Source organism: Heloderma suspectum, chromosome 1 (assembly GCF_057233095.1).
Source record: "Heloderma suspectum isolate Gila_16-S chromosome 1, 16-S_ref, whole genome shotgun sequence".
Lineage (NCBI taxonomy): Eukaryota > Metazoa > Chordata > Lepidosauria > Squamata > Helodermatidae > Heloderma > Heloderma suspectum.
The window spans coordinates 174,069,610-174,085,049 of NC_139458.1; the positions used below are offsets into that span (position 1 = coordinate 174,069,610).

General features: G+C 42.1%; 1 protein-coding gene across 2 annotated transcripts in view; it reads right to left on the bottom strand.

The window, feature by feature from the left end:
* Positions 1-15,440, bottom strand: part of NEB (nebulin) — a 245,400-nt gene that overhangs the window by 201,871 nt on the left and 28,089 nt on the right. For both annotated transcript variants that reach the window (XM_084810696.1, XM_084810706.1), the window contains exons 15-26: positions 14,800-14,904; positions 13,631-13,729; positions 11,407-11,511; positions 10,792-10,899; positions 10,584-10,697; positions 9,982-10,083; positions 9,782-9,886; positions 9,592-9,696; positions 6,051-6,149; positions 2,265-2,369; positions 1,202-1,309; positions 994-1,107 (exon numbers count right to left, since the gene is read on the bottom strand). In XM_084810696.1, coding sequence (XP_084666822.1) covers positions 994-1,107; positions 1,202-1,309; positions 2,265-2,369; positions 6,051-6,149; positions 9,592-9,696; positions 9,782-9,886; positions 9,982-10,083; positions 10,584-10,697; positions 10,792-10,899; positions 11,407-11,511; positions 13,631-13,729; positions 14,800-14,904 — 1,269 coding nt within the window. The remainder of the gene's footprint in view (positions 1-993; positions 1,108-1,201; positions 1,310-2,264; positions 2,370-6,050; positions 6,150-9,591; positions 9,697-9,781; positions 9,887-9,981; positions 10,084-10,583; positions 10,698-10,791; positions 10,900-11,406; positions 11,512-13,630; positions 13,730-14,799; positions 14,905-15,440) is intronic.

Genomic DNA, 15,440 nt, shown 5'->3' on the forward strand with positions numbered 1-15,440 from the left:
TGAAATGAAATGAAAATATTTTGATCATTTAGGAAATATCCTAAACGTATTCTTATTAGCCAAGGGGACCATATTAGCAAAATCTTAACCTCTAAAGAATACTGAGCCTGAACAATAGATATACTGCACTATTAACCATCCACCAGTTTCAGAACAATGATTTTGAATACATGCCGGACTTGGTTATTACTAGAGCTTCAGCTGATGCCAACACAGTATTCCAGTTTTGCTGATTTACTCCCAGCCTCTTGAACTTGAAGTTATTAGGTGATAGGACATCCTGAGCATTAAGATGGATGGTGTAAATTAAAATTAGCCTTCCCTAACCTGGTGCCTTCCAGAAGTTTTGGACTACAACTCCCAGCATTCCTGATCATTGGCCATGCTGGACTGATGAAAGCTGAAGTCCAAATCATCTGCTGGGCACCAGGTTGGGGAAGTCTAAATATTCACCAAATAAACACTGACATTCTCATCCCCCCCGCCCCAGCTAATTTCTCTGGACCCTTTTTGGGTTCAGTTACTCTTGTGCAGCACAATCCTAAATACATTTATGTGAAAGTAAATTCCATTGTGTTCAAAGGGTCTGGTTCCTTAGTGAGTATGTTTAAAATTGCAGATATAGTAATTTTAACTTCTGAAGACAGGAAATCTTACAAGTCAATGGTACATCATATGGAAAAAAATGTTCTAGTTTGACTATTCCTGCATGCTAAATGTGCCTAAAGCTTCAACCTGGATATCTTTTGGAAATGCTGTAAGGCCTTTTTATCTTCTCTGGCATTAAAGCTAGTATGGGATATCACTCTCTGATTATGATATTTTAAAATAGTTCAATAGGATTTTCTGACAGTTATTTTTGCTTCTAGTTTTAATATTCCTGGGATGCAGGGAAATAAAAGGCATCTAAATAAATGAATGTTCACAAAGAATTTAGCCCGTTGCCAGCATCCTATAAATACTAACCACAGTTCATACTTCATGAGTACTTACATCACTCTGTTGTTTGGCCACTTTCCGAGAATGTAGCATTTTGGGATCATCCTCAATACTCAAAGCTCCAATTAGCTTCCCTTTGCTCTGTTCATACCCCTTCTTATACTCCACCTACATGAGGATAAGGCATTAATGTTCTTCTGTAACCTCTGTGTGCAAATCCAAGTCAATCAAAGAGCTGCCCTCATTTCTGTGCAACACTTACATCGCTTGCAATTTTTCGGTTGGCTTTAGCGGCAAGAATCGGAATGGCATCCATCTTGATGTCGAATTTCTTAGCTTTCGATTGGTCCCAGTCATACTTGTACCAATTCTGACAGGAGCAGAAATAGATAACATGAAGAAGGTGAGACATTTATTGTAGAGAATACAGACACCTATAACTATTCATACGTTGGAAGGACTAAGAAACATGAAGTTGTTTTGACTAGAAATGGAGGTATTTTTCTTTTTACTAATTGGACTGTAGTTTGTAAAATTTCAACAGCCTGTCTTTCAACACACTCAACACATATTGCTGTCATTCAAATATGCTGAACTTGTACTGCCAAATAAGGCCTGGGCAACCTATCAGGCTCCGGGGGGGGGGGCGGGGGGCACCAGTGCAGCCCACAGCATTCTTATCATATTCCACATAGTTTTATGAAACCTTCTTCAGGGCTAGGAAGCAATTACCTTAATATGGTAAAGGGTATCCTTAGGATCAGGTTCTTATCTTCATTCCTCACATGGTCATACACACCTCTATCCTTCAAGCCCCCAAATCTTCTACCCATTCCTCCTATCCCTGTTTCAACCACATCATTTCTAGGTCCCATTCAAGTCTCCAGAACTCCACCAGGCCGCTTTCCCATCACCCTTCACTCCAACACCCTTCTTCCTGCAAGCACATACAGCCCCTCTTAAATATTTGTTAGGAGGTTTATTCATTTTCCCTCCACTCCTTGACTCTTCCTCCACCACCAATCCTTTTTGGAATCCCACTACTTAGCCTGGCTGTGAAAGCTTCCTTCACTAACCTGCCTCTAGGCTCTCTGTCCCTTAACTCTCTTTCCTTTTAGGTTTACCTTTCTGTTTAAACAACAAAGAGTCTTGCAATACCTTAAAGACTAACAAATATGCATACGTTTTCAGAGTTAAGCTTTCTGCTTACATTCCCTGCTATCGATGAAAACTTTTCCTTTCGTATATGCCCCTCAGTTGCAGTTTGCAATCTGGTTGTCAGCCAAGTCTTTCTAGCTATGAAGGTGTCATATGCTCATACTTACATCACTGATATTATATGCATTGACTCTGGACTGGAGAAACATAGGGGCATCTGGAGGTATGGAACATTTGAATTTCTCACCCTCGTGTTTGGCTTTGTAGTTCAACTAAAATGGAGAATAAACAAATAATGACATAAAAAGTGACACCTTCAAGGACTTCAGTTAAAATGGTAGCATGTATTGAAAATGACCCCTTCATGGATCACTGCCTTGTTGTGGCGAAGGGGCTTGCGTAACTCAGTGAAGCCATAAGCTATGCCGTGCAGGGCCACCCAAGACGGACAGGTCATGGCAGAGAGTTCTGACAGAATGTGGTCCACTGGAGAAGGAAATGGCAACCCACTCCAGTATTCTTGCCAAGAAAACCCCATGGAACGTATCACAAGGCTAAAACATATGACGCCGGAAGATGAGCCCCTCAGGTCGGAAGGTGTCCAATATACCACTGGGGAAGAGCAGAGGGTATTTCCAAGTAGCGCCAGAAAGAGTGAAGCGGCTGGGCCAAAGCTGAAAGGACACTCAGCTGTGGATGTGTCTGGTGGTGAAAAGAAAATCCGACGCTGTAAAGAACAATATTGTTTAGGAACCTGGAATGTCAGATCAATGAATCAAGGTAAGCTGGAGGTGGTCAAACATGAGATGGCAAGATTGAACATCGACATCTTGGGAATCAGCGAACTAAAATGGACAGGCATGGGCGAATTTAATTCAGGTGACCATCATATCTACTATTGTGGGCAAGAATCCCTTAGAAGAAATGGAGTAGCACTCATAGTCAACAAAAGGGTGGGAAAAGCAGTACTGGGGTACAATCTCAAAAATGATAGAATGATCTCAGTACGAATCCAAGGCAAACCATTCAACATCACAGTAATTCAAGTCTATGCCCCAACCACTGATGCCGAAGAAGCTGAGGTTGATCGGTTCTATGAAGACCTACAACACCTTCTAGAACTACCACCAAAAAAAGATGTCCTCTTAATCATAGGGGACTGGAATGCTAAAGTAGGAAGTCAAGAAATCACCGGGATAACAGGCAGGCATGGCCTTGGTGTACAAAATGAAGCAGGACAAAAGCTAATAGAGTTTTGCCAAGAGAACACGCTGATCATAGCAAACACTCTTTTCCAACAGCACAAGAGGTGACTCTACACATGGACATCACCAGATGGTCAATATCGAAATCAGATTGATTATGTCCTTTGCAGCCAAAGATGGAGAAGCTCCATACAGTCAGTAAAAACAAGACCTGGAGCTGACTGTGGCTCAGATCATGAGCTGCTTCTTGCAAAATCTCGGCTGAAATTGAAGAACGTAGGGAAAACCACTAAACCATTCAGGTATGACCTAAATCATATCCCTGATGAATACACAGTGGAGGTGAGGAATAGATTTCAGGGATTAGACCTGATAGACAGAGTGCCTGAGGAACTATGGACGGAGGTCCGTAACATTGTTCAGGAGGCAGCAACTAAATCCATCCCAAAGAAAAAGAAATGCAAGAAAGCCAAGTGGCTGTCTGATGAGGCTTTACAAGTAGCTGAGGAAAGAAGGGAAGCAAAAAGCAAGGGAGAAAGGGGAAGATATATCCAACTGAATGCAGAGTTCCAGAGAATAGCAAGGAGAGACAAGAAGGCCTTCTTAAATGAACAATGCAAGGAAATCGAGGAAAACAACAGAATGGGAAAGACTAGAGATCTCTTCAAGAAAATTGGAGATCTCAAAGGAACGTTTTGTGCAAAGACGTGCATGATAAAGGACAAAGAAGGCAGGGACCTCACAGAAGCAGATGAGATTAAGAAGAGGTGGAAAGAATACACAGAAGAACTATACAGGAAAGATCTTAATGTCCTTGATAGCCATGATAGTAATGTCCTTGATAGCCATGATAGTGCGGTCACTGAACTTGAGCCGGACATCCTCGAGAGTGAAGTCAAGTGGGCCTTAGGAAGCATTAGTAACAACAAAGCTAGCGGAGATGACAGTATTCCAGCTGTGCTATTTAAAATCCTAAAAGATGATGCTGTTAAAGTGCTGCATTCAATATGCCAACAAATTTGGAACACTCAACAATGGCCGCAAGACTGGAAAAGGTCAGTTTACATTCCAATTCCAAAGAAGGGCAACGCCAAAGAGTGTTCAAACTACCGCACAATTGCGCTCATTTCACATGCCAGCAAGGTGATGCTCAAAATCCTACAAGCTAGGCTTCAGCAGTATGCGAACCGAGAATTACCGGAAGTACAAGCTGGGTTTCGAAGAGGCAGAGGAACTAGAGATCAAATCGCCAACATTCGCTGCATCATGGAGAAAGCAAGAGAATTCCAGAAAAACGTCTATTTCTGCTTCATTGACTACGCTAAAGCCTTTGATTGTGTGGATCACAACAAACTGTGGCAAATTCTTAAAGTGATGGGAGTACCAGACCACCTTACCTGTCTCCTGAGAAACCTGTACGAGGGTCAAGAAGCAACAGTAAGAACCGGACATGGAACAACCGAGTGGTTCAAAATTGGGAAAGGAGTACGACAAGGCTGCATATTGTCACCCTGCTTATTTAACTTATATGCAGAGTACATCATGAGAAACGCCGGGTTGGATGAATCAGAGGTCGGAATTAAGATTGCTGGGAGAATTATCAACAACCTCCGATATGCAGACAATACCATTCTAATGGCAGAAAGTGAAGAGGATCTAAAGAGCCTCTTGTTGAGGGTGAAAGAGCAGAGTGCAAAAGCTGGTTTGAAACTCAACATTAAAAAAACTAAGATCATGGCATCTGGCCCTATCACTTCCTGGCATATAGAAGGGGAAGAAATGGAAGCAGTGACAGATTTTATTTTCTTGGGCTCCAAGATCACCGCAGACGGTGACTGTAGCCATGACATTAAAAGACGCTTGCTCCTTGGGAGAAAAGCTATGGCAAACCTAGACAGCATAGTAAGAAGCAGAGACATCACCTTGCCAACAAAGGTCCATCTAATCAAAGCTATGGTTTTCCCAGTAGTAATGTATGGCTGTGAGAGCTGGACAATAAGGAAGGCTGAGTGCCGAAGAATTGATGCTTTCGAACTGTGGTGCTGGAGAAGACTCTTACGGGTCCCCTGGACTGCAAGGAGGTCAAATCAGTCCATCCTAAAGGAAATCAACCCTGAGTGCTCATTGGAAGGACAGATACTGAAGCTGAAGCTCAAATATTTTGGCCACCTAATGCGAAGAGAAAAGTCACTGGAAAAGACCCTGATGCTGGGAAAGACTGAAGGCAAAAGGAGAAGGGGACGGCAGAGGATGAGATGGCTAGATAGCATCACCGATGCAATGAATATGAACCTGAGCACACTCCGGGAGAGTGCGCAGGACAGGAAGGCCTGGCGTGCTATGGTCCATGGGGTCACGAAGAGTCGGACACGACTGAACGACTGAACAACAATTGAAAATGAGAACTGCTGCAATACCATCCAGAACACAGGGGAAGAGACAGGGATTGCAGTTGATGGAAGTATAGCTTCCAGAGTGATTTCAGTCTCAATGCCTCTCTTACTGCAACTAAACATTATTTAATCCTGTTTCTGCATGCAGAAATCTACTGACCCATGCTTTTCAAAACAGAACAAGTATCACATCTTATGTCCATCCCTGGGTTGTTCATTGTCCTCTTCTGGGTCACACTTAATGTCATCATCACAAGCTGAAGCTAGAACATCATGACTGGAAACTGTTTGTCAGAAAAGGCATCATGAATAACACTAGGTCAGAGTTGGTTGTTTCAGTTGCCGGGTTACTTACATCACTGAGCTGCTTGGAATTAATCTGTGCTTGGACCAAAACAGGTGAATCTGTCACTTGTGTAAATTTGATCTTATCAGGATGCTTTTTGTAGGTATACTAGAGGGAGGAGAAAACAAAAAAGTACACATGATGAGATTTGATTTCCAGTAGCATCAGTATTAATTTATGGTCTTATATTTCACTACCAGCCTAAGTAAAAGGTTTAGGGTGCAACACTATTAGTCGGCTGCCTCCGAACTCGGAGGCAACCGACTATCCAATGCAGGGCAGCCGGAGTGTGGAGGTGATCTTCTCCTCCATGCTCTGGCTGCCCTGCATTTGTGGCTAGATGGCCGATTTTGGGTGTCTAGCCAGGGTGCCTTGGAGCAGAGGGCAGAGGTCAGACAGCGCATAGGAAGCATCGTAACAATGTTTCCGCCACCCTCTCCCCTCCCCCAGGAACGTCCCCTTTTCAGCTGTTCCATGCTGCTCTTGCGAGAGTGGAGCCAGGGATGAATCATGCCTCCTACGCGATGGAGGGGAGGGGGAGGGAGGTCAGTTTTCTGGGAACCAACCTCAGAGCACGGTGTCAGGAGTGACCTAGCTGCCTCTTGTAGTCCCCACCAATAGCCTACTCAGGACACAGACAACGAGGAATTCTTTCCAAGATTTTATTCCTTTATTACTTTATGACTCTTTCAGAATACTAGTTGCTAGTGCCAAAACAAGGAACAGCACTGGGGAAAGATAGCTGAGTAGCCTAAGATCCAGTTAAGGCAGTTGGTCCCCATTTGAAGGAGAATCACGGGAAGACCCTGAACTTATGGGCTAGGGAGAGATCCTCCCTCTTTCCCTTGGGCCCTCGGGACGCGACTGTTGCTTGCGCACCAAATGAGCACTACGCCTCCTTTCTGCGCCCTCCATCTGTCGTCACTCCCTGTGTCTGCGCTGAGCGTCCAGCAAGCCCCCCTCCAGCGCTCTCGCACTGCCAGGGTCACTATCTCTCCCAGGAATGCTGGCAGGAGGAATCTCGGCCAGCTGCTGTGCTTATGAGAGATGAGCGATGTCCTCTCCCACGGATTGCTGTTCCTCCTCAGAATCAGAACTGCTCTGGGGCTCTATTGGCTCAGTTTCCACCCTGACACACTGGCTCCGAGCTCAGTTCCCAAAAAATGATAAATCCTATGGCCATCTAGATGCTGTCTAGCAGCCATAGGATTGTGCCCTTAATAAACCAAATTCAGATATAGCAGTATGATTGACTGACTGATCGATTCAGCAAAAGTTTAACTGGTAAAGCTGGTATTGTCATTTACAAACCTTAAAAGCTCACAGACTGTCAGAGATATGAAACATCCAAGAGGTCCTGGATGTCCATCTAGGGAGATATCAAATATCCTGGCAAATTTTAACTAAGAACCATGGATGTTAATGTAACCATACCACACATGCCACACATCAGTATGGTGGTGTAGGCCATTACTTGTACTGCTAAGGCTGAAGCAGGTGAATTGCACTGATATGAATAGGTTTACTTGAGAAATTATGCATGTTGGCAAAACACATTTTGAGTATTAGATGTCCCAAGAACCTTGGAAAACACATATAAATAGTCACCTTTAGGGAAGGGGGAGAAATTAATTCAGTTCACATTTAAATGTGAACGAATCTAATTTCACTTTCAAACCTCTATGCAAACTGAATCCTTTGAAATTTGCACTTTTCTGACTTTTGCAATGGAGTTCTCCAATCAAAAATGCATTCAAACATGCATATATATTATAGAAAATAATGTCCAAATATGCATAATATTAGGAAAACTTGCAAGAGTGTATATATTAGGCAAAAATGCATATAAAATGTGTCTATGAAGAGAAATGTGCACAAAAATGCCTATGAATTTTAATGTAAACCCTTAAAAAAATCTCAGTGTTTGGGTTCAACTGAACTTAAGATATGAAAAATGAAATTAACAGATTCATCCATCCCTAGTTACCTTTCAGAATGACAGTACCTGAGAGGGCAAACTAGACTTGACAAGTAAATGAGTGAGGAAGCCCTCGCAGTTTTCACTTAATGAAAAACAGCCTCTGGCTGCAAGTTGGAGCAGAAGGGATCAGGAGGCAAGCAGAACAGTTTCACTGTTTCCACCCACTGGGCATTTTTCCTCACACCGCTCCTCTGCTCAAAATCAAAGTGTCTTTAAGGCTGCTTTTCATAAAAAGAAAACGGTCAGAGGTTCATTTAAACATTTCAAACTAACGATTATTTCTCCCTCACTCAAACCGCAACTGAAAGCAGACGATGACACAGCTTATTAGATAATGGAATAAACATTTCCACAGAGGAGGTGGGATTGAAGTACGTTTATTATCAAAGATTTGGGCAATATATTTAATTAGCACTAAGTTTAACGGCTGCATCCAACAGGTTGCTCCTGCCACTGGAATGGCATCCACTAGCACAGGGGTGAAAACTGTCTGGGGTCTAGGGGCAAACTGTGCCGCTGTGGAACCCACTGAGGATTGCACTGCACCCGCCCCGCCCCCCCACCCACTGCTGCACTGCTGAACTGCTGAACTCACCACAGAAATTTGGCGTGGCAATGGCAGGGGCTGAAATCTGCCACTGTGGCAGCAGCAAAAAAAAGAAGAAGCTTAATAGGACCCCTTTGTGGCCGCCGCTGCCACACCACCACATTTCAGCCCAAACTGCTGATTTTCCTCCTGCCACAACCATAGCAAATTTATCAGCAGCAGCAAGGGGCTGGGGACATATGTGGCACATAGCCCACATGTTGCTCACCCCTGCACTAGCAGGATGGATTCCCCTCAACAGTTTAGTGCCATGGGCCCCACAAAATCAGTTCTGGTGTGTGGTGGGACCCTCCAGAGCATATTTTGCAGGGGTGTAGGGGGCTGAAGGGGTGATGAGGGAAATGGAAAGCCCCACACCATTCATACAATGCTGGATGTAGCCTGAAGTCTTCACTTGGTTAAGCATGTACTAACATTGGTGTATATCTGCTAATATTTCCTTTAATTACTTTTTACAGGTTTAGCATTGTTGTTGTTTTTAAAACATTGATATCCCTCTTTTCCATTACAACAGAAATTATAAAGGTGGCTTACATCAAAGATTTCAAATAATCAACTAGATGTAGGTCTGCATAAAAACAAAACAGGAGCAGTACATAGAAGGAATCAATCACAAACCCAAAAGAACTCCTGGGCGTTGGCCAGGCCAAAAGCCAGCCTAAAGAAAAGAAAAGGTGCTCAGCCAGCAACAAAAAGCCATCAAGGCATGAGACAGATGGTTATCCCAAGGAAGGCAGCTTCTGAGCTTAGGCACAGCAACGGAGAAAGACCTCTCACATATACCCATCAACTATATTTCCGATGCTGACAGGACACACAAAAGGGCCTTTATATCCTCCATATTTGGGAAAATACATGATGAATTCACAAAGAAAGCATGTGGGCTCTTTCCTTTAACTCCATGAAGATCTGGACCACATAGCATAAGAGAAAGATAAGTTCTCACAGCAATGAACACTTACGTCTTTGCACTGGTCTAGTTTCTTTATGGCTTCATATTCTTGAGTTATGGTCTGGGGGAAGTAGCATTTTGCCTTTTCATCTTCATAGTCTGCTTTGTAGTTTTTCTAGGGAAAAAAACAAGGGATCAATAACCACCATGAACATATCTGAAGAAGGGAAGCTAGATAAGTAAATGTAATCCACACTTACATCGCTCTTCATAGCTTCAACTTTCATGCAGTGTTCTCGATACGGGTCCTCGACACTGCCGATGTACCGGCCCAAGACATTCTGATATCCCTCTTTATATTTAACCTATAGAACAATGCCACCATATCTTACAAAAAATGTACCAGTTTAGGGAAGTCTTGTGCGGACCACGATATAGGAGTAATCGCTACCATACTTACGTCGCTGAAGTTTTTCAGAACGTTGTCGAGCTGATATTTCGGAGTCTCACAGTAGTTAATGCTTCTTCCTTTTGACTTTTCATATGCTTCCTTATATAATAACTGTAAAGGGGAAAAATGGCCAAAGACATAATATAGAAGAGCCACAGGAAATACCATCAGTCCCTACACTTATTATTTTGCCAGCCAGTTTGCAAATTTGTACTGAAAACAAGGCATCAAACTGCACTGCAAAGTTTGTATTCAAATCTACATTTTTCAGATCCATAATCTAGATGGACGCATAAGAAAAGCCAGGTCAGGTCAATCAGCCAATAGAACTGGAGGTTCACCAAATTTTTACATGGGTCTCTTTTGGAACTGCTGTAATGTGTTTATCTTGTATTGGCAAGAAGGATTAAGCCAGTATTGGATACGATTCACAGATTATGATATTTTAAATTAGTTCAATAGGATTTATTCTCACACTTATTCTTGCTTTTAACATTCCTAGGATGCAGGGAAATAAAAGGCATCTAAATAAATGAACGTTCAGAAAGAATTTAGCCCATTGCCAGCATCCCATAAATACTAACTGCAGTGCATACTTCATGAGTACTTACATCACTCTGTTGTTTGGCCACTTTCTGAGAATGTAGCATTTTGGGATCATCCTCAATACTCAAAGCTCCAATTAGCTTCCCTTTGCTCTGTTCATACCCCTTCTTATACTCCACCTACATGAGGATAAGGCATTAATGTTCTTCTGTAACCTCTGTGTGCAAATCCAAGTCAATCAAAGAGCTGCCCTCATTTCTGTGCAACACTTACATCACTTGCAATTTTTCGGTTGGCTTTAGCGGCAAGAATCGGAATGGCATCCATCTTGATGTCAAATTTCTTAGCTTTCGATTGCTCCCAGTCATACTTGTACCAATTCTGACAGTGGAAAAAGAAACAGATAACATGAGGAAGGTGAGACATAAAACAGCAATCCATCTATTTACCATAGAGAATATATAAAATTACTACAATATGGGTAGATCACTAAAAAAAAATACATATTGTTTTAACTAACTCATACTTGGAAATATCAGGTTGGATCCAGACTTTCCATGGAAGACAGGAGCGGTAGAGGGCTACAGATGGAAAACAGCGCCATCTTGACTCCCGATAGAATCCCGTGGAGCTATTGCACCAGAATAGCCTTGTCTGGACGCACCCCTGACTCCTCCTCATCGGCCAATCTTTTTTTTTAATCCTACATCTTAGTCCACAACCAAATTTGGGCCCTTCCTTCACTCACCTGCTTTTGGGCTCCTTGTCCCTTAATACAATCATCATTATTATCCTCAATATCAGCAATATCAACTACAGTTTGCAACCAAGTAAGCTGTGTCTTTCTAGCTGAGAAAGTGCAACATATAATATAAGGCTCATACTTACGTCACTGATGTTATATGCATTGACTCTGGACTGGAGAAACATAGGTGCATCTGGAGGCACGGAACATTTGAATTTCTCGCCCTCATGTTTGGCTTTGTACCTCAGCTGAAATGCAAATTGCAAAATGAACAATAATGATATAAGATTATTGACATAAGATGGCTTGGAGGACTTCAGTTAAAGCTCCAGCATAGGCTGCTAATATCAGGACTGAATAAGAGGAAGCATTCAAATGTTTAAAAACAAATAGAGCATACTATTTGTGCACCTGTTTCTCAATCAGTTCCAGAAAGTATATCTGCGTTGATTTCTGCAGAATGGAGCACGTTAAACCAGGGGTCTCCAACGTGGTGCCTGATGGTGCCACTGCACCTACAAGACCAGGCTGAGGCACCTGCCAAGCTATTTGGCTCCTGTGCAAGTGAATGGAGCAAGTCCTCCATTCACTTGTATAAGGAGAAAACCGTCCTCCTTGCTGAAAAAATGGCTGGAAGTAGGGCGATGTATACCCCCCAAGCAGGACCGTTGGTCAAGGCAGTCTTTGGCAGGGGACCGCTTTTCCCCTCCCCATACAAGCCAATGGAGTGATTCTCCATTAACTTAATTAGAGCGGTAAATTTCCTCCCTGCCAAAAATTGTCTCACTCCCCTCTCACATCACTGCATGCAAATGAATGGATAAATTGCTCCTTTCAGTTGTATCAGGATGGGAAGGGAGAGAGAGAGAGAGAGAGAAGAAAAGAAGGAGAAGAGAGAGAGAGAGAGAAAGAAAGAAAGAGAGAGAGAGACAGACAGACAGACACACAGACACACAGATAGACAGACAGACAGGAGATAGGAGATAGGAAATACAGAGGGAGAAAAGAGGAGCCAGAGAGAGAGAGAGAGAGAGAAACCAGAGAGAAAAAGAAAGAGAGAAGCCAGAGTGAGTCACACAAACACAGAGACAAGAGGGACGCTCCCAACATTTTTGTGATTGGCCCCACCCGTACCCCTACAGCAACCACTTTGTGGTGGTTCCCAGGGCACTTTTTCAAAATGCCAGCTGTGTCCATGGGCCCAAAAGGTTGGATACTCCTACTTTACGTCATCTGATAATAGAAGGCATTTTGCTTCCAGCTACAAAGCAACAAGAGATGTTCACTTCCTTTCATACCATGCAACATCTTCAATCAAAAATAGTAAGAGGTGTCATAAAACTCTCAATTTCCAAATAGTCATCACGTGCTATTTTAATGCTAATTATCTGCAAATTCTAACTGACTTAAACCATAAGGGTAAGCATACACACACACACACACACACACACACACACACACCCCTTGTCAGGTTGCTCTGTGTGTAACAATCCTCTTTTTCTCAATATTTCCTTGCATTTCTCCAAGGGCTTTTAACTTGTGTACAATTCTGTTCATCTCAATATTATGCTTTTTTCCAAGGCTATTTAATGCTTATTATATCAAAACATTATGTGGAATTAATACTGTTGGCAAGTGGAACGTTTTAATGTTTTAATAATGTTTTATTGCTTTTATGTGTTTATTATTGTTTTTATTTGAATGGTTGTACACTACTTTGATGACATTTATGGAACAGAGGCGCATAAAAAAGATAAATTTTTAAAAGGGGGCATTAAAACAACACTGCAAAGACCTGGTGTGACATCATTATACCCTTCCCCACAAAAAAAAGAAGAAGAAGTGGTGGATTCCAATCATAAGCAACTAAGGAATATGAAATCACTTTATTCCCAGGGCTTAAGGTGAGCTAAAGGTTCACCAAGGATCACCACTGACTGAATGACAAAACTCAGTCTTTGGAATATCTGGACTTCTAATATAGAAGAGAATATGTCTGAGTTTGAAGAAAGTGAAATTTACTCCTCACAGATTAATCACAACCCTCTCCATCAAGCATATAGGGTTAGAAACAGGGATTCCAGATCAGGAAAGTATACCACCCAGCAAAGTTTCAAATCTGACCCCTCTCTTATTAGAAATAGACCATTGCTTATTCCTGCTTCTGCATGCAGAAATCTACTGACAAATCTTTTTCTCCATATGGAACAAGTATTAAGTCTCATGTCCATCACTGGCCTCTTCTGGGTCACACTCAACATCATCACAAAGTGAAGCTACAACGTCATGACTGGAAACTGTCAGAAAAGACATCATGAAACATAACACCAGGCAGGAGTTTGTTGTTTCAGTTGCTGGGTTACTTACATCACTCAGCTGCTTGGAATTAATCTGTGCTTGGACCAAAACAGGAGAATCTGTCACTTGTGTAAATTTGATCTTATCAGGATGCTTTTTGTAGGTATACTAGATGGAAGAGAAAACAAAGAAACACATGCAGGACATTTTATTTCCAGTAGCATATGGAAATAATATGGTCCTATATTTCAGTACTAGCCTAAGTAAAAGGTTTAAGGTCCAATCCTTATGTATGTTTAGACATTAAAAATGTCCTACAACTCCCAGCGTGGGTGTTGTAGGACTTTTTTCTGTCTAAACATGCATAGGATTGCACTCTTAATAAGCCAGATTCTGATATAGCAGTATGATTGATTGACTGATTGATTCGGCAAAAGTATAACTGGTTAAGCTGACACGGTCATTTACAGATCTTAAAAGCCCACAGATTATGAAAGCTATGAAACATCCAGGAGGATATTTGATCTCTCTGGGAAAATATCAAATATCCTGGCCCATTATAATCGAGAACCATGGATGGTAATGTAACCATACCACACTTGCCATACATCAGTACAGGGGTATAGGCCATGACTTGTACTGCTAAGGCTGAGGAGGGTGAATTGCGCTGATATGTATAGCTTTACTTGAGGAATTATACATGCAGGCTGAGCACATTCTGGCCACTAGATGTCACAAAAATCCTGGAAAATATATATGAAGAAGATGTCACCTTTCAGAATGATACCTGAGAGGGCAAACTATTACATAGCAGGTAAATAAGTGGAGGAAGCCCAGCAGTTTTCTTTTAGTGAAAAGCAGCCTCTGAAAGCTGCAGGCTTGAGTAGAGGGCACAGGAGGCAGTCTTTTGAAAAATATCTTCAGTCTTTGACAAAGACTGAAGACAACTTCAGTCTTTTGAAAAATATCACTAGGCATTTTTCATCACACCACTCCTTGAATCAAAATCCTGGTTTCTTAAGGCTGCTTTTCATTAGAAGAAAATGGTCAGGGCTTCATTACAAACATTTGGGACTAACCTGTGATTTGTTCCTCATTCAAAATGCAGCTGGAAGCAGACACTGACATATTTTATTAGTTAATGGAATAAGTATTTCCACAGAGCGAGTGCGTGTGTGTGGGGTGGGGGGGATTGAAGTGTATTTATTATCAAGAAATTGACAGCAACGAACACTTACATCTTTGCACTGGTCTAGTTTCTTCAGGGCTTCATATTCTTGAGTTATGGTCTGGGGGAAGTAGCATTTTGCTTTTTCATCTTCATAGTCTGCTTTGTAGTTTTTCTAGGAAAAAAACAAGGGATCAATAACCACCATGAACATATCTGAAGAAGGGAAGCTAGATAAGTAAATGTAATCCACACTTACATCGCTCTTCATAGCTTCAACTTTCATGCAGTGTTCTCGATACGGGTCCTCGACACTGCCGATGTACCGGCCCAAGACATTCTGATATCCCTCTTTATATTTAACCTATAGAACAATGCCACCATATCTTACAAAAAATGTACCAGTTTAGGGAAGTCTTGTGTGGACCAAAATGTAGGAGCAATCGCTACCATACTTACGTCGCTGAAGTTTTTCAGAACGTTGTCGAGCTGATATTTCGGAGTCTCACAGTAGTTAATGCTTCTTCCTTTTGACTTTTCATATGCTTCCTTATATAATAACTGCCAAGGGGAGAAATTGTCAAAGCCATAATAGGCCACAGGAAATATCATCAGTCCCTACACTTATGATTTTGCCAGCTAGTTAGCGAGTTTGTACTGCCTGCAAATGCGGAAAACAAGACATCAAGCTGTACTGCAAAGTTTGGATTC